Raw genomic sequence first — 26,382 nt, forward strand, 5'->3', positions numbered from 1 at the left:
ACAAATCACTCTGACCAAGAAGTCATGAGTTCGAGGCCCACCCGTGCCTGCGTCTGTCTCCGTCTCTGTTCTATGTAATGGCATTGAATGTTTGCCTTATATGTGCAATGTGATCCGCCCTGAGTCCCCTTTGGGGTGAAAAGGACGGAATATAAATACTGTAAATAAATAAATAAATAAATAAATAAATAAATAAATAAAATCACAGAATTGGAAGGGATCCTGAGGGCCATCCAGTTCAACCTCCTGCCATGCAGGAACACACAATCATATCTCTCCCACAAGATGGCCATCCTGCTTCTTATGCTTTGTACAGCTGAACTGGAAAAAATGCAAGTACAGTACAACCTCATAACCACAAGGAATGTGTTTGAAGACAAACTTGAACATCTGAAATTGGATAAACGTGAACCTTATATTTTAGTTATACAGTACTTGGGCCAGAAGCACACAGGAGGACCTAGAGAGGCCCAAAAATACTTCTGTGAGAGTGGAGGAAAGGGTTTTTTGGATTATTAAATCTATGGATAATAGAGACATACTATAGTACAGGAACATCTCTCCAAAAAGCATGATAGCATCCCAGATGATTACAGAAGCACAGAACAACAGGCATTTTGATTCTTAGAACAAAACAGCAGAAAATCAACCACCACAGACAGTATTTCAGAATATTTGCATCAAGACAGGGGCACACATTACATAAACATGGCAGAACAAAGGTGTTTCAGGAAGGAAATTGCTTATACATTATTCATTCAAGCTTAGAAATGTATCTAGAACTTTAACTCACTGTCATCATATTTGTGATTTAAAAAAACCCCCATCATATGAAATTATCCCAGATTCCAATTTCACAATTTTGCTGGGCAAATTTACTCCCTAATTAAGATTTTTATTTTTTTAAAACAAAACCTATTACAAGATAAGCATTGAATAGCAACTGGCACCAATCAAAGGGGAAATTCCCTGGGGAATTATAGCTCTGCTGATATCCCTGGAACTGCACACTCTGTTGAGTTCTATCACAAAATTCAAGCATTATGTCAATTCAATGCCCACAGGGGAACCTCAATAGGAATTCACACTATAAATACAATTGGAGCACAGTAATATTAATGCACACTTTTTATTATATTAAAATCAGGCAATGGTCTGATACAATAAAAAGGCTGCTTATGGAATACTGTTATGTTAAATTTTTAATTACAGAGGATGTTAAATCCTTACAACTAATATTCTCCTCAAAAGAGTTAATGGAAACATCAATTGTTCATTGACTTGATAGCTTCTGCTTTTAAATGTGACATTTGTCTTGTCTTTCTTTTATTTTTTACACAAACACTGAATTTTATTCATAAAACTGAAAAGGAGGACACTAGATTGTTTGCATTTAAGCTTGCATCCAAGGTTCAGCAGTCAGTGGTCCAAAACAAGAAGTCCGAAAAGGAAGTGATTTGCCAGGAAGCCTTGCCGACCACAGTCCCTAAGCCATTAAGCATGGCCTTGCTGTCCCATTCTTTAGGAAAGAGTCCTCCTCTCTGCAAAGCATCGGAACAAAATCTCCTCCCTCGTCTCTGGTGGCGGGCTCTTATAGAGCCAGAAGTACACACACTGATAACATGGTGCTCAAGCTGAGGTAGCGACCTTCAGCTCAGAGAGCTGGAGTGTTTGTTTCAAATGTCTATATAGGGAGTCTTTCCACAATGTTTGGCCATCCTGAACAGGGCTTAAGCAATCCTGGTAAATTACTGCTCTTTTCACCACATCAAAGCCTATCTAATAACATCAGCCATGGCCAGCTTGGAGGTGTGGAAGCAATGCTTGCGAGCAAAGACAGACAGACACTCTGTTTTTTCAGCCAGTGAAGACTAAATTTATAGTCCCCCCTCTTCCCCCCCAACAAAAAAAGGTGACAAGCATGAAGCAAAAATAATAACAATAATAATAATAACAACAACAACATCAGGAAGTTTGCCAGCCACTTACCTTTTTTTTTTTTTTTTGGCCAGGAGAAAAGGAAAGGATCATAGGAGGGGCAATAAAGAAAGCAGCATCCCAACTATGACAAAGAGAAGACAGGAAAAATTGAAAGACCCCCCCCCCCCCCCAGATCTGTTGTCCCAAAGCCTGCATTACTGGGGAAAGGGTGCCACAGAAATCCAATCTATGCCTTAGCCAAAGATTATTAGAAGAAAGACGAGCCTGCCCCAAATTAATGTGTTCTTTAGAAAAAAAACAAAACAAAAACAAATAAACCCCAGACACATTCAGCATTTTACTAGAGCTTGCACAAAGGGAGGGATGACTGAGGATATCAACACATCCCATTAGTAGTCCATATAGCCCAGCCGAGGACTAGGAATTGAATCCTTTGGGCACAACACATTTGGGATGTTATCTTGAGAAAGCCCTACTGGAATGAATGGGAACTATGCAAGAGCACAACTACGCTTTCACACAGCTGAGTTCTTTTCACAGCAGCCTCTGCAAGAGAACCTCCTCATAGATGAGTGCCCTTTGCATCTACTCTAATAAATAGCCCTGAGCATAAACTCTATTGCAATTAGGAGGGGAGGAGAAAGGGGAGAAATATAAACCCAGGCCAAACACACAGCATTGTGATTGTGTGATGTATGCTTTTTTATGCATTTTCACAGTTGAGTTCAATGTGCCACACTGGTCTTGACAGTAATAAATTTAAATAAACTTTTCTTGATACCAGAAGTTCAACTATGTGGACAGTGGTTACACATGACAGCATTATTTGTTATAGCACAACTTATTTTCAAATGAAAAAAAAATTAGTATCATTTACAGTATCTCAAGATAGACTTTCCTTTGCATGGGAACTTCCTTTCCAGTACTTGGGAGGTCTACAAGATGCATCTAGAAAATTTACTACTGTGGAAAATGAAGAGAGCTTAAGTTGAATGTAGGGGCATGATTTTTCTGTTTGTTTTTCATTAATTACTGTAACATTGTCCTTCGGGTGGTTGAGGGAGTTTCATATTTTCTTTAGACATCATTAGACGCCGAAGCTCTTGCAGAACAACTTTGATACTATAAGAATTCTGCCATTTTGCTAGGACTGATATGGCTCTTGGATCCACCTGGAAATAAATGAAAAAACACAACTATCAAAAAGTTTATTCTGCACCTAATCCCATTCAGTACTGAAAAAGACCACAGCCAATAAAGACCCAGGCTAGTATCCAAAGTAATACCGTATTTCTTCAGTTGTAAGACCTCACTAATTGAAAGATGCATCCTAGTTTCAGTACCAACAACAATAACAAAAATATGTAAGATGCACATGCGATTCTAAGACCCAGTCCATTTTTAGATGTTTATTTGGGGGGTGAGTCTTAGAATTGAAGAAATATAGTAGTTAACTATACAAGAGGGCTTTTGAGATTTATTTCTTGAATCCCTAAATACCCTCAAATGCTACATATTCCACCAATTTTGCAATTGAGAGAATATTGAAACCAATTTGTGATTTAGCATGAAATGGGGCAGATGAAAACATGAGCTGGGGTTTTTTTAAAATTTTTTGCCTAAGGTTGAACGTTTTACTTAGCAGATAAATTAGTAAGATCACAGATCAATCACTAAGGTCAAATTTAAAATACTGTAAAGGGATTTTTGTTAAGCTTTTAAAGAAAGTTCTAATTATCAAAGGGGTCAAGAAAAACAGGAGATATGTTTTTTCTTTCTACTTCCTTTATGAAATTGTAAGGCCTAAATCTAATTATTAGTCCCACTGGATGAATATAAGCTTGGCAAACCAATATTTATGTAACTTCTCATGATACAAAAGAAATAGGGTTTAACTCTAATAGGGTATAACAATTGGATTAAGACCTACATTTTCACACTTCTCTCAATGTTTGTAGCAAGACACTTCTATTTAGTTTTTTGTATTATGCACAATTCCTTAAATTGGAACAGTTCAAAAGTGAATTATAAAAAGATGAGGAAAAAAACTTATCAAGAGATGGCTGCAAAACAATTATACTTTTGTGTTTACAATAAATGAGATATTGCAAAGACATATTTATACAGGTGCATTTAACTATTTACTGCTGAAAACTGACAATGTCTGCTGTGAAACAAATAGTGAAATACTTACCACTCCATTAGAACTATTTATTCCATTCATATTAATTTTTGTTACAAATCTTACAAATGGAGGTGCTTCTGGATATTTAGGCCCACATTCTATTTTAAGGCTGTATATTCTGTTTTCATAAATTGTCTGGAGGAAAAAAAATCAATTTTAGACAATCCATTTAAAGAAGAATGAAGAAAGGCTACAGTTAGAGGAGTTTCAGGCTACCAAAATTGTATTTTCTCTCCTTCCCATTTCCATGATAATAAATATAACTTTCCTTGGACTGATTTCATGCTACAAGTTAAAACAAGTCTGGCAATATAACTGGACATGTACATCTTCTTGTTTCTTAAATTATAAATCACTTTGACTCCTTTTCTGGCCTATAATTAATTTCAGCATACAAATCCCCATTTGCTTCTGAATAAACTTTGATCATTTTGTGATGACCAGCTGTCAAACCATGAGAGAGAAGTTGCAGAAAAGGTACTTGTAGGTGGATATATAAGTTGATATTCTACTAAATGATTGGATTCAGTATTTGCTGCACCAACTGAAGGTATTTTTCCTATGAACATCTGAATGTCTGTATTATCAATGCCCACTCTCTGAGCCTTAGTCTCTCCCAAAAATAAAATACTTCCCTGGACAATCTTCTTGCCATTTAAGTCCAGTTTTATGGAAATGGTAAGAATTACTGAACCTCACAAAAACAGAAGTGTTAGCAGTTGGCTCAGTTGACCCTTACATCCAAGCCTAAATGTGATGAATTAGACCATATTCAGTGTCTAAGAGCCCTTCCACACAGGCATATAACTCATATATATCAAGGCAGAAAATCCCATAATATCTGCTTGAACTGGGTTATCTGAGTCCACACTACCATATATTCCAGTTCATAGTAGAAAATGTGGGATGTTATTCAGCTGGGGCCTGAGACACCCACAGAAGAAGGCAAGATACAAAGAACATGCATTTGATGAATCCTGAGCATTTTAAAGGGGAAAAAGAGCTATAACAGATATGTGTAATGCCACTTATTGAGAAAAACTGCCAATTATAAAAATTTTAAGCACAATACACTAAAACACGGTATTTTATGAAATTGTTATCTAGGAATTCACTTAGTCAAGCGTTGTGATGCCCAGTGGTTGTTTTCTTGAAATGGTACAAGGAACAAGGAATAGTGCATGGATTTTCAAACAGCAGTTCTAGCAAAACCGCAATGAAGATGTGACACAAGTGATCAAGACACAAGTGACTTGATTTCCAGAAGATAGATGTGCTAGTCTGCGGGAGGAGGGGAAATCAGTTTGACAAGTTTTACTTGGCATAGACTTTTGTAAATTGCAGCCCACTTGCATCTGAAGAGTGGGATGCAATCATGGACCCTTATGCCAAATCCAATTTGTTAAACCTCAAAGTACCGTAAGAAGGTGACATCCCTTCTATACTGTCATATAATCCAGATTATCAAAGCAGATAATCTACATTATCTGCTTTGAACTGGATTCTATGAGTCTACACTGCCATAGAATCCAGTTCAACGCAGATAATCTGAATTTTATATAGCAGTGAAGAACGGACCTTGGTTTACTGGAATCAAGCTTTCACTAAAAAGATGGTCTGAATTCCTGAAGATTTTGGCAATATTCATATACAGCACCAAAGCATAATTTAATATTTTCATGAGAGGAAAGCAGTCCACTGCTTCCCGCTCCTCTCTCCTCTTCATCTGAAAATAGGAAAAGGAAGTTTTTAGTCAATTCTTGGTTTATTGTTACCTATGAACAAGAGACTATGGTTTAAAATAAACTGTAGCTGGTTAATCAAATCAGGGTTTGTTATTAGCTTGCATGTGAGCTTGTCTTTTAAAAATGTTGTTAGCTTGCCTTAAAAATATATTTTTTTAGTTTATACCTAAGAAGTAGTCATGAATTTTCTAAAGAAAAACTGACATCTATCTTATTCAATCTCCCAATTGCATAGAAGAGGAAAAGGGAGGGTACAGCATGTTAACATAAGGCTATGCTTCAACAATTTTCTGCTTGTTCATAGCAGTTTAACATATGCTCCCAGGATATCAAAGAAGTAACACAAATAGTTTTAATTATCCTGGATTAATCTGATATATTGTTTAATAGGCTTATAGTTTTTTTTGGTTTCTTTAACTATTTTAAATGGTTCAAGTTGATTTCACTACTCTGAAATCTTTAGATAGAGCAAAACAGAAATATTTACATTTAAATACATACATAAATAATGCACTATGTAGCAATGAAATAAAGTTCTCATAGTGCCCCACAAGTATTCCAACTGCCAAGCTGTCTTTGATATTATCAGTAACACCTAGACCAAAAAATGATCTACTATAAACTGATGCACTGTTTACCACAGTGAGAGTAAAAAAGAGACTGAACACATTCCATAACTGATTTATTCCCAAGATCAAAAAGAAGTCTTCCCCAGAGCATTCTTAATGGCTGATGTTTATACAGCCTCAGAGCAATTCAAGTTCTGATATAGGCTTTCTGTAATACAAAATCCAAATTCAGAGAAGGGAACCAGTTCAGTCTATATGAGTGAAAATCAAAGAGTGGGAAAAGAGGAGAGAAAACTGTCCATGTATCCTAGGTGTTTTTATTCACACTGTGCATGGGTCAAAGGAACACAAGTACAGGCTTTCTTAATACTCTGTATCTGTTTTTCATATAATACAGTACCAGACGTGAAATTACAAGCATGCAATCAGAATGGTAAATTTGTACACAAAAGATGCATCTTAAAGGATTTACAGGATAAGTGAATTTCCTTTAGACTTTATTTAAACCACTGCTTACTCTGGGAGGTCCAATAATCATTCCTGTCCATCTCGTCAGTGTCATATCTTCATCATCTTCAAGACCCCAACTAACTGTTCCATCTCCTACACCTTTCTGACCTTCTTCCAGTTCTTCCAACAGTCGAAAATTACGGGGAACCTTTACTCCTAAAGACAAAGCAGAATGAAGACAAAATAAGACTGGATATCTTGCAAGATATTTCCAATTAGTATGCCAAACATTTTGTTAATTAACAAAATCCTATTGAGGTCAATGAATTGAAAAGTACAAATTAAAAACAGAAATTGACACATGTAAGATGAAAGGAAAGATACAATATTGATGTACACAGCAGGACACATTTATTTCACCTGATAAAGAAATGTAAGATACCAATATTTTAAATAGACAACAATTTGAAACAAAGGTTAATGTGTACAGAAAATGTCACAAGATCTAGAAAAAACCTGAAAAAGAAACTATGGTGATATGGCCCAAGACTCATTCATGCAACTGGGTCTGTATAAATGAGAAAGAAAAAGTTGCACTCTAAGGATATTTTAAGTACTCATTATTTCTGTTTCTTTCCTATTTCATTAGTGAGCTGAAACAGCACATTTATCATTTTGTCTGGTTTTCTCTCCGTCCCCATGGATTCAAAGACTGATTGTGTATCTCAAACCATGTTTCCATCTTCTGGCTTTCAGGTGCACGAACCATTTGCATCCCTACTGTGTGAATTACTACGAGAGTAAAAACCTAGAATCCCAGAATTATTGAGCTCAACAATAGGTTCCACAGTGGTGGAAACAGATAAAACTGACTTCTTCCAAAAAGATAGAGAAGGGAAAGCAAGGCAACAATAATGATGAAAGTGCATATTCGAGAATGAGTTAAACAAACAGGGAAAAAATCCCAGTTTTCATCCAAATAATATAGCAATGCAGTCTTTTTGCACTGTTGTTGTAACACTGACTTTGGCCTATAGCAATCCTATGAGCAATTTTTATTTTGTGTCGATAAATAAATAAACTGATATTTATTGCAAGCCATTCTGAGCAATGACTAAGCATTATAAGAAACTAAAACTAAAACACAAATGCCACAATTTAAAGTCCAGTCTTGTATACACACAAGGGGGGGGGGAGGATTCTGCTGAAAAATCATCAGTTGAAGTCCCTTATGAAATTTTGACTGATAGAAGAGTAAGAGGAGGAAGAATGTATCCCTTTACTGCAAAAACAGAGTAGATCATCATATCTTTATATTGCCAATTCTAAAACAATAAATTGAACAATTTTCTAAGAATCAATTATTTTAGCACATACTTCCTGGTGTCTAATTATAATGGTGGGATGAAATTAATTGATTTTATTCTTAGCACAGGGCTCAAAAATAACACACACGTTATAGCAGAAAGAATGCATTCATGATATGAGACCACTAAAACAGAGTTTCTCAAACTCTGCTCCTCCAGATGTTATGGACCTCAGCTTCCACAATTCCAAACAGCTGGTAAACTGGATGGGATTTCTGGGAGCTAAAGTCCAAAACACCTGGAGGAGAAAAGTTTGAGAAACATTGAATTAAAATGATCAGGAAAGGTTCTTCCCCTCATTTCTAGGTGCAGGGTAATAAGAGTTATACATTTCTGGTGGTAGTAGTACAATTGCAGCAGCTGTGGAATATATATTAAAAGAACTCTTGGCAAAGTTGTCCTTTTAGAAGGTAAATGAGTTTTTCAGGCTAGAGTTTATTTCTTATTGATTATACAATATATGATAAAAATATCAATTTCATTGGTATGTGTTTACTGGGTGTTCTTAGTTAGCTAGTTGAGGCAATTTAAGAAAATGTTTAGAAAACAATACTGCCAGCAAGAGACACCCACAACTCCTAGCCCTACGGCAAGTATTTAGGACAGCTGTCCTAAGTCAAGGCTATAAAGCACTAGATACAATCCCATGTTTCCTGAATGTACCCAGTTGTTTCTATACATTTTCCACTGAAACAGTGATATCTACAGTTGTGTTATTCTTGATTTTAAAAGGAAAACATTAGTGGCAGCTTGCACTGACTTTTAGATTGAGAGCCAGTCATTTTAGGGCTCACACGTTGTTGCTGAACAACTCACCTTATTGTCACTGAATGGCAGAGAATCCTATTCAAACTGTGCAACCAGCACAACCCCCACCCCCCCAAAATGTAGTGAGAAATAAACTCTAGTCTGAAAAATTCGTTTGCCTTCTACAGCAAAAGGACAACTTTACCAAGTGTTCTTCTAGACCAGTGGCTCTTAACCTGGGATCCCCAGATGTTTTTGGCCTTCAACTCCCAGAAATCCTAACAGCTGGTAAACTGGCTGGGATTTCTGGGAATCGTAGGCCAAAAGCATCTGGGGACCCCAGGTTGAGAACCACTGTTCTAGACAGTGCAAGAGCATCAACTGTAGAGGCTTCCTGAGGACTCTTGGAAATTTCTGCAGGAAAAGAGCTGGATGTATCCCCGCCCACACACCTGCTCTACAACATCAGGGAAATGGTAACTTAGGATAGAGGCTGTCCTACTTACAAAAGGGAGCTTTGGAGGCTAGCACCTGGAGATCTAATTTCAAGATACAGCTATGTGATACACATACTTTTTCCAACAGGTATTGTTTTTCAAAACTGTTTGGTTAAATTTCTATTTACTAAATTAATGGATAGAGTTCTGATTTCAAAGAGTCTGCTTAAAGGAGGACTTATCAAACCATTATTTAAAAAAATGAGCAGATAGAATAACTGAGTGATAATGGGTTTAAAGACCGATGGCCTTTGATATAAGGCCATTATGGAAACAATTATTAAATAGATTAATGTTTCTGCTGAACTCTTTAGTAAACTCATAAAAATCTCAATGTCTTAATGGCAATTCTAAAAATAACAGAATTATCACTGAAGCCTTATGTACTTAGGCAAGGACAATGTGGGTCCATATTTGCAACATATATTCTCAAATATCATTATATAACATATCTTGAGGTTTTTTTCACACACTTTGACTAAAATAATGTCAGAAACATTCACCATCTAATGAAAAAGGAACATTGTTGCTATTGTTCCATTTATTTAAAAAGACTGCTTGGAAAATGAGTTTTTGGATTACAATTGGTCCCTGTCCATACTGGTTGTGGATTCACAAGTGATGTAGTAAAAAAAACAATTTCTAACAAAATAATAAAAGGGTGCAGGATGTGGTAGCCTGTAGCAGGTAAAATTGCCCAGTAGCCTCCGAAACAGCTAAGAAACATGTAAAACTCTCATCTGAGACTTCCTGGTTCAGAAACTTGGCACAAATCCAGCCAGAATTTCATTTCAAACTCCCTTTGAACGGGAAATTGGCTTAATGTAATTTATTACTGATTGTTTTAATTGCTCTTAGAATAATTTATGATGGTAGTCTGGTTATTTACTATGTTTAGTACTGCCTGCTTATTTATTTAATTATGCATTACATATCTTTCTCTGATACAAAGCCCAATATTAAATGTTGATGTTTTGTTCTACAATGCTTAAATGTTTGCTTAGCATTAGTTGTTTTGGGTATATTTTTAGCTTGGAGAAGCGACATGCAAGGTAGTTATTTTAAAAATCCCTCTTGCTCAAGCAGCTTAAAGATTTTTAGAGCCTACATATACACCTGAAAAACCAACATCTGGGAGTTACTGGGGCTTTAAAAAATTCATTCACTATTTGACAATTTCATTCATTATATGACCATTTTAATCCTATTTTATTTGCACATGGGTGGGGTGCACAATTGTAGGTGCTATGAAATAAAAAGAAGACATGCAAATCAAATTCTGTTCTGGCATAGGTTTGGAGTGGGTTGAATAAAGAGATTGGCTGGATGGAGGCAGACCCAACTATGAAAATAACAGGTTCTGGGGAACTATCCGGCTAAGATACAAGTTCAATGGTTAAAGCTAAACTCTAAATGCTAAACTGGAAATCCAAACGTAGTTTAAGAAAATGACAATCAGCAGTGCAACTCCTAAACTTTCAAATTCTTAAGAAATACAGCTTGTTTTTCTCTTCCTGCAACAGATCAGGTCTACAACAAATTTATTCATCTTAAGGAAGTAGGTTTCATAATAAACAGGCACCCAAAAAGTCTGGAGCGACTGGGATGGAGAAGACTTAGAGATGTAGAAAATATTGTTGTTTTGGCTATGATCAATTGATGGACTGGCAACCTGGGATTAATTCCAAAAATCCCTTCCAAATGATTAAATTCTTGGCAAAACAATTTGTTTTACTTTGAACAGTCTACTAGGAGAACATATGAGTAGGAACATGATTCTCTGCATACCCGGCTTGTGAACTTGTTATAGGGATCTAACTGGCCACTTTAGGAAGAGTAGTTCAACAATGCTTCTTGTTGAATCCGGTATAGATTTAAATTATGCTTTTAATCTACAAAATTAACTTTATGTCATATAATTCATTGCATATTCACAGGTATGATCTAATTCTCATCCTAAAGTATAAAAAAACCTTTCAAACACCTGAAATCAAAATAAAATTTAACAGAAGAAGGTGCCAATTTTATGATTTTGTACTAAAATCTGTTGTTTGTAAAGATGAAATGTTTTTAAGCAGGTTTCCATGGATACTGAACAGTTTTCTAAAAATAACATTCTAGTGAGCATGTTTTAACTGGGTTTTTAAAAAATAAACCCACTCTGATTGTAATTAACTCATAGGAATGGTTTTTATTTTTTTAAATGGGACAAACAAGTAACATAACCACTTTTCCTCATCAGGAAGTTTAGAAGATAACATAGGTGACTTTTACTGAACATATATTTTAACAATTTAACAAAAAAGAGATGAAAATTTAATATATAATCACCCTCGTCCCCTACTTGTTTTCCATCCCTTTTCCACTATTTCCCCCCTCCCTCTGCCATTCATCCCCTCCCTCCAGAAACAATCATACATTTCCTTCATCATTCATTCTGATTTTTGGATGATAAGGATAGTCTGGTTTAATTTCTTATATTTTCTGTTGCCCTTAGCCCTGGCTATCAGTTTTCCCCATTTGCCTTCACACTTTCCCCTGGGCTATCCATTGGTATCTTTATTTTTCCTATCCATGGTGTAATCTTGAAGCATATAGTCTGCTAAATATTCGTACCATTTTTGTATATCCAATTTTTTTTACATTTTTTACATCCCAGGGCAACTGTGGTTTGGGCTGCAGTTAACATATATTTGACTGTAATTCACTTTGACTGTAATTCACTCGTAGGAATAGTTGATGTATTTCTATATACTTTGCCTCAGTCATTGCTTAAAATGGGAGACTGTTGTCAAGCATTTAGAAATATACCATATTTACAGAAATCTAAGGTGCCTCTTTTTTGGCTAAATGGCCATGGCAAGAATGGGGTTTGTATTACATTTGCGTAATACGATAAAGCTAGGAGAAGACTTGAACTGCAGGCGGGTAGTTGCATGCACAGGAGGCAGTAGGAGCATACACCAGCCTCTCTGCCTACCCCAAGTTGTTGTTGTTGCTGCCTCCTATTCCACTTTCTGGGCATGTCCCTTCACCTCTGCTCAGCAGGGCCTGCTGCCTTGCCAGTGCCAGGGTCGCCCCCACCGGCTTCATGCCACCTCTGCCCTCCTGGGATGGTGTGACTAGGGAGGGGATGATGCCCATCAGGAGCCAGTAGAGTCTGTGTGTAAGGAGGAGCATCACCAGTAGCAAAAGAAGGCGACCCGGCTCTGGTGAGGTGGTGCAAAGGGGGCTGGCCCTGGGAGTGGGGCATCTTGGGTAAGGGATATCAGCAATTTACCACTGCCTCTCATGTGAGCCTGCCCTTTTTAACCCTTCTTTCTGTTCTTTCCACCTCTCTATCCCTTTTTCTTTTCTCATGTTCTTTCTGTCTCCCTTCCACCCTTCCCTCTCTTCCTTTTCTTTCTTCCCTTCCTCCCTTTTATTCTGTCACCCATCTCTTCCTTTTTCCTTCCTATCTTTCCTATCCTCTTTCAATTCCTCCTTCTCTCTTCCTTTTCTCTTTTCCCTTACTGCCTTCTTTCCTTCTCATCCTTGTTTGTCTTCCTCTTTTCTTCCTTTATTTTCATTCCTTCCATCTTCCTTTTCTTTCTTCCCATCTTTTACTTCCTCTCTCCCTCTCTCTTCCCTTCCCTTTCTTCCTCTTTTCATACCTTCTATCCTCCATCCATCTTCTCCTTTCTTCCTCTTCATTATCCTTTTCTTCTTTTCCTTCCATCTTCCCCCCTTCCAATTTTCTCCTGTCTTCCTTTCCTTTCCATCAAGGATTACCTGATTCTCTGATGTTACTTTCCGTTGCTGGAAGATTCTGTGATCTAAAACTTATTTTTAAAGAAGGAATTCTAACCACACAGCAATTGTCATGCACACCTTTTTGGAACAAATTACAAAGTGTGCATATTTGCCGCTGCACTTTACATTCACCAACAAATGCTTTTTTTAAGGTTTTGAAAATTGAGGTTTGCATTAGATTCAATGGTGCACTAGATTTGAGTAAATACGGGTACTAAGACTTTGACAATCCTTAAGAGTAAAGATACATTATTAAATACTAAGTCAGTATCATTCAAACCACAGTATTTGCAAAGCCTAAGATGGGAAGGTAAGGACAACTAGGGATTTTGACAATCTCTCCTTCATAGGGTTGCCACAAGTCAAAGTTGACAGCAAATAACAATAGCATAAGTCACAATGACTAGATTTGCATAATGTTGATAAATTGATCTCATAATCTACCAGGTCCTATCCCATGACACTATGACATAAAATGGAATATGATATAAAATAGAAAAAACAAAGGAAATGTCATAGGCAAATGAATTTTTTTGAAAATGTCTAAAGATTTTGTGACCTCCTCAAGATTTTTATTAAGTTGAATTTAAATATCTAGAGAATCATAGAGTTGGAAGAGACCTTACGGGCCATCCAGTCCAACCCCCTGCCAAGAAGCAGGAAGATGACATTCAAAGCACTCCCGACAGATGGCCATCCAGTCTCTGCTTAAAAGCCTCCAAAGAAGGAGCCTCAACCACACGCTGGGGCAGAGAGTTCCACTGCCAAACAACTTTCACAGTGAGGAAGTTCTTCTGAATGTTCAGATGAAATCTCCTTTCCTGTAGTTTGAAGCCATTGTTCCGCGTCCTAAGTCTCCAGGGCAGCAAAAAACAAGCATTTTCCCTCCTCCCTATGACCTCGCCTCACATATTTATGTATGGCCATCATGTCTTCTCTCAGCCTTGCCTTCTGCAGGCTAAACACGACCCGTTCTTTAAGCCGCTCTTCATAGGGCTTGTTCTCCAGACCCTTGATCATTTTAGTGGCCCTCCTCTGGACACCTTTCCGCTTGTCAACATTCCCCTTCAACTGCAGTGCCCAGAAGTGGGCATAGTATTCCAGGTGTGGTCTGACCAAGGCAGAATACAGGGGTAGCATGACTTCCTTGGATATAGACACTAGACTTCTATTGATGCAGGCCAAAATCCCATTGGCTTTTTAAACCGCCACATGACATTGTTGACTCATGTTTAACTTGTTGTCCATGAGGACTTCAAAATCTTTTTCACAGAAACTGCTAAGTGGCTGAGGGGGAAAAGGAAGGTGTCTGAGGCTGTTAGGAATTGTGGGAGTTGAAGTCCATAACACCTGGAGGGCCCAAGTTTGCCATGCCTGCTCCAAGCCTTAGAGGGAGCTTGGTTATGTTTATCTTGGGGAAACCAAGGCCCAGGACATAATAGCCATGTTTAAATATCTGAAAGGGTGTCACACTGAGGAAGAGGCAAGCTTGTTTTCTGTTGCTCTGAAGCAATGGATTCAAACTACAGGGATCTCTGAGAGGAAAGGGCTTGCTGCTTCCCCTTCGGGCCAGAGGCATGGCTACCAAAGGTGGATCAACAGAACTCAATATTTTCCCTTTCCTAATTTCATCATTAACAAACATGGGTCAAGGGACATAATAAAAGCTTACTATGTCCCACAACAAGTACCCCAGTCCAAATAAATAATAGAGAGAGATGAAATACACATGTATTTTATAAGAAGTTATTAGATGCATTTTGTTAAATGAATCAGTGCTCATACCTAGTGTTACAAGAACATGACTATGTATTCCTTTACCACTTTGCCGTGACAGGACATACATACTATAAATCTAAATTAAACAAACACCCACCCCCAACACACTGTTTTCTGGAGGAGAGCAAGCAGGTATGACTGAAACTGAATTATCTTGGCATTATTACAGTTCAATCCTAGGCACATTTACTTCAAATTCAGCAGGGCTTATTCCCAGGTAAGCACATACTAATGCTGCAATTTTATAATGTAATTATCTAGCAATAATCCCTTACAAAACTCATTAGGATTTATTCCTGATCATGCCAGGAACTACACTATTGAGGACCAAAGTCATGTTGACTCTTCAAAAACTATACGTTTCGGATTAGTTGACCAAAATTAACATGAACTAGCACTGCATCACAGTCATCTTGACATCATATCAACTGCATAAGAAAAATTTGATGTGTCTTGTAAACTGCACTTTATAAAATCATACCCAACATTATACATTTTCTCTACATGGAGAGGATCCAAAAGGAAATCTTGAAACACATGTCTATTCTTTAAATTTATTTTTGGAAAAAATGCTACATTACTTGTCCAACATCATCTGAGCATCAGTTTCCAGGAAAACCTTTCAAAGGCACAAGGATGGAAGCTACAATAGGTAATGAAACACACAGTTCACTAAAACTGAAAGTATGTCTTCACTAATTGTTTTTGCCATGACATGTTCTAGGAGATAGCTGGAAACAGCTAGAGCAGCCTGTACTTCAACCTGGGTGTTTCCCGGATGTCAGTTCTACTTGTGGGTTTTGCTACAGGAAACTCAGTACCCGCATTAAACAGGCACTCACATAACATTATTAACCATATTTGAGGGGGGGGGGGGCTGAAGTGGATGGGGCATTATAATGCATATTGCTCATTCAGGTTTGAGCAGGGCTTGGAGAGTCTGCTGTATGAAGTGATTTGAGCCCTTCTGATTGAAAGTGTAAGTACAGTAGAGTCTCACTTATCCAACGTTCTGGATTATCCAACGCATTTTTGTAGTCAATGTTTCCAATATATCGTGATATTTTGGTGCTAAATTCATAAATACAGTAATTACTACATAACATTACTGCGCATTAAACTACTTTTTCTGCCAAATTTGTTGTCTAACATGATGTTTTGGTGCTTCATTTGTAAAATCATAACCTAATTTGATGTTTAATAGGCTTTTCCTTAATGCCTCCTTATTATCCAACATATTCGCTTATCCAACATTCTGCCGGCCCGTTTATGTTGGATAAGTGAGACTCTACTGTACTACTGGAAAATACTGATTTCGTCAAATTGAAAATATGTAGCAATACTCGCCTGTGTAGTTGCTTCTAAACAAGAATACAGCAAATATGTGGTCTCCCAGATTCAGATAAATTGCAACTCCCAACAATCCTCTCCACCAAGTAGAGCTATGGGACTTGCAAATGAACACACATTTTCTACCACTGGTCTAGAATGTGATGCCTTATGATGATTCTGTTCCCCGACTAGGATTGAAGAAAGAGTCGGGGGGGGGGGGGGGGGGGGAGAAGAGAGAGCGCAAAGAGATGACAAAAGTGACTGTCTTTAACTTACAGGTACTTCTGCTCTTATTGGAGCTGCACTGGTTTGAATGAGGAAGATTCTCAGTTTTATTCCTGGCATTTCCAACAAGAAAGATCTGAAAAGAAAGACAGGGAATGCCACTCCTCTGTTTATAATCCTGGAGAGCTGTGGCCAGTTCCGACAGATCCAGGTGAGGACTACCCATGGTTGGATGGGGATTCTGTGATCTGCAATCCAAAAGGTAACTTTTCCTAGCTCTTTCTATATATAATCTGCCATTGCTGGTAGAAGGGCACTTATTTGCATGCTGATACCAAGAGGATTCAAAAATAGACTGCATCCCTATTAAACCTTTCACCGTAATGATCTTTTTACAGTTTAATATAGAAACAGTATAATATATGAAAAGTCATTTTTTCTATATTATACATTAAGAGAAGTCCATTGATGTATGTCTTCATTACCAAAACTGGAAAACATTTGTCATTACAGGTATATTTCAGTTAACAAAATCAATGTACTTCTTCGCATTACTCCTTTAACAGAAAATTTGGAATCAGAGGCGGGAATGACATGGAAAAGCATGAATAAGGTTACAACAAAAAAGAACAGTTCATCCAAATCAGTAATATGTTCACATGACATGCAATAACTGGTAATATCTGCACACATAGACAAAAACATTTAAAATGTTCCAGAAATCGCTTGAGACTTTCTTGTAAATGCCCCCAGGAATAATTTTTACTTTCACCAAACTCCACTCTTCTTACAATTTCCATTTTGATGGCCAAACTTATAAATCTTTGATTTTTAACATGCTGGGGGCAACTGTTGAGACAGACCTGTCCTATCTCCTTTCCCCGTTTTCCTATTCATCCATACTCAGTGGGGGATTCTTGTGGCAGCTGTTATTTATCTTGCCAGCTACAGGCAAGTCCATACAGCTACAACAGGATCAATTGGACTAGAATTCTTGTGCAGCTCTTTATTTCATTCTTAACTGCAGATGTGATGCTGCAAAATATTGGTTTCTGTAATCTTCCTTCACTGCTTTCGCAATGCCAATGCAAATGCTGCTAAAAATGTCTAACTAGACAGAGGAGAGCTGGTGAAGTGGTTTGATCATTGAATTACGACTCTGGAGACTAAGGAAGGAATTCCCACTCAGTTATGAAAACCAAGTAAATAACTTCAGACAAGTTATACTCTCTCAACTTCAAAGGAAAGCAAAGGAAACTTTTTTTCCCAACAAACTTTGTCAAGAAAACTCTGTGATAGATTCAGCTTAGGGTTAACATAGAACAGACTTGAAGACAAGGCACACAAGAACAAAGAAAGAGTACAAGGAGAAAAGGCAAGCTGGATGGATATAAAAGACTCTGTAAATAGGTGTTTCAGTGTTAGAAACTATGCTAACTGAGGTATACCTGTACTTTTAACATTGTCAATTCAATCTTACACTTGGCACTACAGCGCTATCTCATCATCTGCCAAAAATCATCTGAATACACAATGGCTGACACATTCTGGCTTACCACTCAGCTATCTTCTTACCCCATGGAAGCCACTTACTCTGATAGTAACTATGTTTTTCTGTAAATGGTTTCTACAGCATCTCGTAGTGAATGCTCAAAAAGCTATCGAGGAAAAAAGGAGCAAGTTGCCTTGTTCTTCTTCCAACTAACTTTAAACTGCTAAGTCAGCAGCTGCAAAGGATTAAGGGACTGTAGACTTGATAGGATGAAATGACAAGAGGAGCCCAATGTCAGCATTACATTTTATACAAACAGTCCGATCGTGGGATTTCCTGTAACAGCAGATAAATATTTGAGAGAATGTACCCATCATGACTACAGAGCAATGACACAAAACATGGTGTTAAATTGGTGTGTCAAACATATTACATCAGGAGTACAAGCTGATATGCCACAAATGTTGAAAGCCACCGTATAAATTGTGTGGAAGCAAAAGAAGACACCTCTGTAAAATTCAATCTTAAAGCAAGATTGAATAATTAGCTGATATTTTACAAAATATTAACGCCTCCTCCATCTTGAACAGATATCTACAAACAAAGCTGGTACAACAGACAGTGAAAGGCCTAGTTTCATTTCCTTTTCCAATTATTTTCTACAATTTAATTTAGGTTTAAAATGTACTGGTGATAATGTTTCAAATTTGAAAGTAAAATATGCTAGAGAGCACAATGAAGCAAACTCCACTTGAAGATTTTGGCATATATGCATGCATCATGACTTATAGAGAATATAACTTTGTAACTGAGAACAGGCATCTGTTCAATGGGTTTAGTAGGCATATTTTGCTCAGCAGAACTGTTTGCTGTAAAGAGGAAGTGATAAGAAACCATGTACTATACTCATTAGAGGATCAGCCTAGAAACATATCTGAAGCTCCCTTGAGGATATTTAGCAAGTCACTGTCTCTGCCTAAGTGTTGTTGTGAATACATAATTAGTTAATCCTCATTTATACCAACTCAAACTTTAGAGAAAAGGAATGAGATACATCATGAGAAATAAATTATCATCCGATCTTGCAAACCAACTATTAAAAGTTTTACACCACTTTTAAAGCTTAAAAAATCTCATGTCTATTTACACCAATACAAACACTCACACTCAAAGAATTTAACAGAAGCAGCTGTTTAAAAATGCATTCCAATACGTGTTTTAAAAAGGGAAAGTAGCTAATGGCTAAATCCAGAAGATATAAAGTGGAATTATAAACATAAAACAAAAGTAGACCTACCTCTCTCAGAATAGTATAACATACAGCATATACATCTTACATTCAACATATTAGGCACACTTAGGACATAGATATCGTAGTCCAGTTTTTGTGCTTGTACCTGATCTCACTATACCTGATATCACTGAGGATTCTGGGCCTGGGCCTGTTAGGCAGCCTGATGATGACACTGGGGATTCTGGGCCTACAGACCAAAAGGAGAATCTGGGAATTTTAAGACCTGAGAATGAGAGCTCTCTGTTCGAGGGAGGCTACATTCCAGAAAGGCTGTTCCTTAGAGATGCAAGGACAGAGACAGTGTTGAGCTCAGAGGAGGAAAATGCAAGTCCAGGTGGCCAGGCTAATGAGTGGCAGTTAGATAGGAGATTGAAGTTCCGTCAATATAGAGATTCTCATGAGAAAGTACGAAGATCCGCTTATTAGCCAAGAAACCTTAACTGTTTTGAAGACTAATGGCAAGGTTTTCTGTCTATAGTAGAGACACCAGTAGATCATTCTCTCAGTCCAGGCAACGTTGGTGTTACAGCATAGAACTTCAGCCAAGTCAATAACAATAACAATAATAATAATAATCTCTTATTATATTCCACCCTATCTCCCCGGAGGGACTCAGGACGAATTGAAAACATAAAAGGCAAACAACAACAACAACAACAATACACCCATAATAACAAAAATTGACAACCCAACATATAAAAACAAATTATGACTTAACTAAAATTAAATTAAAAATGCAACCTGTTATACTGGACATTAAAACATCGAACAGAAGTCTTCCTGGTTCGTTGGGGGGCAAATAGATTGATCATTGCTGAAGATGTCTATTGAGTTAGTGGGGCAAACGGGCATGGATACGGATGGTAACTATTAATCCAAGGAATAATGGTAATATTACCATCTGTTCCTCCTCCTCCTTGTAAGCCAGTGAGCAAAGGTATGTCTTCAGTTGTTTCTTGAAGGCGGGGAGGGAAGGGGCCATCTTTAATTCCTTAGGTGGGGGGCAGCCACAGAGAAGGCCCTTTCTCTCGTTCCCACTAGTCACACTTGGGATAGAGATGGGACCGAGAGCAGGACCTTCTCCGATGACCTCAGTACCCTAGTTGGTCTATAGTGGGAGAGTCAAGTCTTTCAAGGGATTTCTAGTTCCAGGTTTCCTTGTGTTCATATTTCATGTTTCAAAAGGACTGTTGCATGCTTTTGGATGTATCCTGCTTTTATATTCCTGGTTTCTGATGCATATATCATGTACTTTGAACTCCAAGGATTATTCTTGTATTTTCATACTATTTTGTTGAATTGCTTTATATATATACACACACATATATATTTAAATAAACTGCTTTGCTATTTTACATTAGACTGGACTGTGTGTTAAATATAGAGGTGTACCACCAAAACCAAGATAAACTGTGTGCTGTAGTTAATTTCTGGATGAAATATGTAAATGAAGAAAACATGAAAAATAATGCTTTCTATTTACTGAGTTAAAGAATTTTACTATAGTCAGCCCTCCACTTCATGGCACAGCACCCCTGAAAAGTGGGAAACTGGGAATAACTCCACAAAATCAGCACCCACCCTGGCTTCCTTCAAAAAGCTGCTTAAAACCTGGCTCTTCCGCTGCGCCTTTGGATAACCGAGCCCATAGCTATAGTAGTTGCACAGGCCATCTCTTTGACTTGAAACATTGCACTATATTCCTCTGCCCCAAAGCATCTTAGAATATAACATTGTATTTTAGTTCTATTGGTCCCTCCAGGCCATCCTCTCCTCCATCCCAGTGGTCTTTTTAATTTTTTCTTTTCAGATTCATATGTTATTTGAGTGATTATATTCCTTCTGTTTATGTGATTGTTTTAGTCAATTGTTATGTTTTGTTTTTGTTTTTAATTCTTATAGCGTTTTTTAGTGTTTTCAGTGTTTTATTGTACAATGTTTTATGCTGATTTTATATTGGAAACCGCCCTGAGTCCCTTTCGGGAGAGAGGGCGGTATACAAATAAACTTTTACTTACTTACTTACTTACTTAATGCACACACAAAAGTACCTGTACTAGTGGGGTGGTTGGGTGCACTCACTTGCTCAAGCAGACAGGCAATGGATGGGACAGTGTGGCGTGGGAGACATGGACAGACAATAGGTTATGTCCAGGACTCTAGGGCAGATGGAGAGAATGCTGCCGCTGTGGGAACAATTGCTTCCATCCCATCTGACTGTCCTTGCCCTACTCCCTATACTGTCACCATACCATGCCCCAGAGACCAGAAGACTACCCACCCTCCTTCTTCACACTCCCTGTACCCCAAATACCACTTGAGCTGTGAGTGCATGATGGAAAACATATGTGCATCCTCTCTCTTCACACTGCCCCCCATCCCCTTAGCCTTCTGAGCAAGTTAATGAGTGCATGAGGTGTAGACTTTCTCTCGTCACCCTCCCCATCACATTGCCTTCCCAACCACACAGTGAGGAAACACATATGCATACTCTGCCCCAGTCCCCATGCTTACCTACCCTAGTCCCTTTCATTGAGAGAGGGAGGGAACCGACATGTGGTCAGCCAGCCCACTAGTTTAATTTCTTCTCAGTAATCAAAGATCTCATCGTTGATTAAGCCTAATATAATCAAACACTGCTCAAGATGGCCACTAAGGTTACCAAAACCCCTATAAAAATAACAAATCAGCAAAGGTTAAACCTGAGGATGTAGAAGAGCATCTATAGCTCCATCAAAGTGAGTATAATCAAAACTTTCACTGAACTAGATAGAAGATGCTGAAAGAATCCATTCTCTCATATTCCACTAACGGGGGAAGAAGGTGTTTCTCGACCCTCATGAGAGTTGGAAGAGCCTCTATTTGCATGATTGGGCTTCACACACTATTCTTTTCCATCTTTATATTAGAAAGATATTGCTAACCTGTCATATACCACATCTCAATCATAAATTGTTACCTATACTATGAGACGCAACAATTGATTTTTTCCTTTAAAACAGGGTAACAATTATAAGACCTTCCAGATGTTCTTGCACTTTTAACTCCCAGCAGCACTAGTTAGTAATCAATCACTATATTTTGCAATCTCACAACACCTGGAAGAACACACAATTCCCACTCTCCCAAAGGTGCTATACCAGACTCCTATTCTACGGTGCTTCTTTTCCTCCACTCACACATTCCAGGTAATTGGAGGAACTACAATTTAGTGTATACATGCACAATATACTAAAAGTTCCAGTTTCAATATCTAAAATCTCCAGCAAACAGGACTGATAAAAGATACAGAATAGACCTTTGTCTTGGACTCTGGTAATTATAATCAAGTTAAAGTGGACAATATTGGGCAAATGGATAAATATTATAATCTGTCTTATGCTAATGCTTTTTTTAATAAAGGAGAGCTGTCTTGTATTGTGTCATGCACAAGATAACCATCCAGTTTGTTCAGAAATTAAGCAATAATATACACATTTATCTATAAATCTCAGTAGGGTTTACTTCTGACTAGACATTCATGGGATTACAGAGTTAATGTCACTTGTTAAAATATCCAGGCCTCAGGATAAGGATGCTGAGATGTCACTGACTTTTTATTTCTACTGAGATTCATCCCAACATTATATCCACAAAAATATTGATATAAACACTAATTGTTGACCCACACAAGACAAAGAAATCCATTTGCTTCCAGTATAGATACTGTTCACCTACCAAGAAGCATACCTGCTTCTTTGACCACCAACCCCTATCTATTGCAAGCCTTTCAACATATCAAGTTACCCTAGGTTTCTTTTCGGGAAGCATAGTTTACTAACAGAAACCCCATGAGATTATCAAGGTCCACAATACTGTAGAATCACAGATTTGGAAGGGGCCTAAAGGATCATCCAATGCTCAGTAGAAGATCTCTAGCTAAAGCATCCTCAGTATGTAGCTGTTCAATCTTATTGAAAACATCCAAAGAAAGTGACCCAAATGCCTCTCTAGGAAAATAGTTCCATTGCCAAATTTCATCAAGAAGTTTGTTCTAATATTCCATCAAAATCTACCTGCCTGAATGATTGAAATCATTAGACCTGGTCCTATTCCCTGGGGCAGTAGAGAACAGGTCTGCCCCCACCTGTGTGTGACAACCCTTGAGGTATTTAAAGACCTTCTGATCTTCTAGAAGCACATTCAGAGCAATAATATGTGATGAGGAATCCTACACAGGGTGTTTTAAGTTACAACACAATACAAAGTTTCTTTACACAACTGAAAGAAAACTTGACATGTTTATCAAAATAAGCAATGAAAGCCATGCACATTTCATGCTCCAGGGAGGGGGAGCATTTTTACTCAGTTTACCTTTTACTCAAGTTTACTTTAAGATTTCTACTCAGCCTATCACTAAATACAAGAGCAGCCAAACCAAATATTCTCATGAAGCACACAAGTTAAGACATAAAGGAAATAGCCCTCTCTTCTTGTTGTTATTGCGAAGCAACACCGCCTTTGATTCTGGAGGTAATATATAGCCATCATGGGTAGCAGGCATTAGCAAACATCCTCCACAAATTTGATTATGATGTCCTTTCAAGCCAACTAAATTAGCCAACAATATATCTTCAGGCAACACATTTCAAAAACTGATCATGCACTATGTACAAGTGAGAAGGGGGAGGGAGCTTTGGCCCTCTAGGTAGTTTGGATATCAGCTGTCTTAATTCCTTACCTCTGACCTGCTGCGTATGTGTTAATCAAGCTGAAGCGGAAAATAAATGAAAGATCAATTTCTTCTACTCAGTGTAAAGGATTTATTTTAACTTTTATTATATCTCATAGTCTTATACATAGAGAAATCCTTCTCCCTACTGAACCTTCTTCCTATCCACATCTGATAAAAATTAATGGGATCTGGATCATTATTACTCTCATTTCACAGGGGGTACAAGAGGGTAGTTTTCTAAAATCCATAGGCCTAGTCTGCAACATACCAGGAACCCCACTTCATGTCTCCCAGATAAAATTATCTAATACTAAACTATTCCACTTTTCCTAGGACTTCATCCATTCCTTTATGAACCAGGACTCTAGAAAACTTCTTATACTATACTAAAATTCCGGCCATTTACCATATTTACAATTTACATACACAATAGCATATAAAACATTCATTTTCAAGCTGTGATAATTTATTGTTTCCAATATGTTAGGGGAAAGTACTACATCTATACCAACTGGCTACAACTGTTTCTTCTTTCCTAGAAACATCCCAGGATATTGGTACTGGATGGCTTGTGGACCAAACCTAGACCCTTGACCACCAGTCTGATTAGAACTTATCTAAAATAGATCAATAAATATTACTAATCACAGCCTAGTGAGGATAGCTCAGTACTACTCCCATGTTTCTGAGGGCAGGTACAACTTGTTTAATGTCTGTTAATGACCCAGTATCAGGAAGCCAGAGGTGGATCAGAGATATCTTGGCTCAAAGCTTTGTCTCTCAGCAACTGCTGCACTATGCTATCCATCATCAGAGCAGCATTCTGGAGGAAGAACAGTAATTGGAAAGGAACCACACCTAATTTTCTCCTACTTAGATATGTGTGTGTGTGTGCGTGTGCCTTCAAGTTACCTGATGACTTATGGGCAACCCCATGATTTTCATAGGGTTTTTTTAGACAAGGAAAGTTAGACGTGATGTTGTCAGTTCCTTTTACTGAAATATAGCACCTGGTATTATTGGTGGCATCCCATCGAGATCCCATCGGGCTGACCCTGATCATATGAGATTAGAATCTAGAAACCATAGCAAGTACTTATTTAAAATCCTTCTAACTTCTCTTTTCCCTAACAAAAGACATTTAAGGCACCTTCCAATATAGAAACATTTTTTAAAACCTGAAAGAGATGTAACATGGAACTCAATGCAGCTCACAAAAAATAAAGCAGATACTATGATACAGAGTACCAAATATAAGGCATCGTTTAAGGGCATATATTCATTACTAAAGCTTAAGCAGGTAGAAGTTGTCAAGTGTCAGGAAGGAAAGATCACTCAGTTTGAGAAAGTCAGACTGTAACTATATTAACTAACAGGCTATTGCCTACCATTTAAGTTCAACCATCCTCAAGTAAATCCTGCTCACTCATTCACAAGATCAGCTCTGCAGGATATGTCTAAAGCTTCATTTAATCCAAGAATGGGAAATTTTATTTCTCTAAATGTTTTGGTCAATAAACCGATAGCCAAACTCTGGTCTTTAGGTTTTAGAAATTTAGCTCCCAGAAATCTTTGCCACACGGAAGACGAGTTTGGGAACTATTGGATAAACTAGAACTGTGCTAGAGTCTCCTTCTCTGGAAAGTTTTTAACAGAGGCTAGAGGGCTATTTGTTGGGAGAGAGCCCTTTAGGATTCTATGATTATCCCTTAACATTAGCTAGGCCTGGCTGGGGTGGGATAAAGATCTGGAGAATCAAACATTCCCCACCTTTGTATCCTGCTTTCCAAAGCAGCTTGCTAAGTAATTGCAGACAATTTAGAAATGGTCCCGAAAATCCAATAACCACCTCCACCACACAGTGTGCACCTACACTGCAGAATTAATAAAATTTGAGACCATTTTTTCTTCTCCCATAGTTCAATGCTATGGAATCTTGGGAGCTGTAGTTTACTGAGGCGCCTGCACACAAGGCTAAAGGTCCTGTAAAATGACAAATCCCATAATTCCACAGTATTGAGCCCAGGCAGTTAAAGTGGTGTCAAATTGCATTAATTTTACAGAGTAGATACCTCCCTCCCCCGGTTTCTTCACCACTGACTGCTTGGTTGCACCTACAGTGTTGAATTAATGTGGTTCACCATGGTTAACTGCGATAGCTTGATGCTTTTGTCAATAAGGGTAGGAAACTCCGGTTTGAGGGCCTGTGATATCTAGTTTGGTCATAGAATCCATTGAGTTCCACTGGTGAAA

At 37.8% G+C, this 26,382-nt stretch overlaps 1 protein-coding gene across 3 annotated transcripts in view; it reads right to left on the reverse strand.

The window, feature by feature from the left end:
• Positions 1-1,113: 1,113 nt before the first annotated feature.
• The window catches only part of LOC100566872 (ubiquitin-conjugating enzyme E2 variant 1), an 82,753-nt gene continuing 57,484 nt past the window's right edge, over positions 1,114-26,382 (reverse strand). For all 3 annotated transcript variants that reach the window (XM_062978934.1, XM_008110131.3, XM_062978933.1), the window contains 3 exons: positions 6,958-7,106; positions 4,136-4,261; positions 1,114-3,113 (listed from right to left, as the gene is read on the reverse strand). In XM_062978934.1, the coding sequence (XP_062835004.1) occupies positions 2,967-3,113; positions 4,136-4,261; positions 6,958-7,106 (422 nt within the window). In that variant the 3' untranslated portion in view covers positions 1,114-2,966. The remainder of the gene's footprint in view (positions 3,114-4,135; positions 4,262-6,957; positions 7,107-26,382) is intronic.

This window comes from Anolis carolinensis, chromosome 4 (assembly GCF_035594765.1).
Source record: "Anolis carolinensis isolate JA03-04 chromosome 4, rAnoCar3.1.pri, whole genome shotgun sequence".
NCBI classification, from domain to species: domain Eukaryota; kingdom Metazoa; phylum Chordata; class Lepidosauria; order Squamata; family Dactyloidae; genus Anolis; species Anolis carolinensis.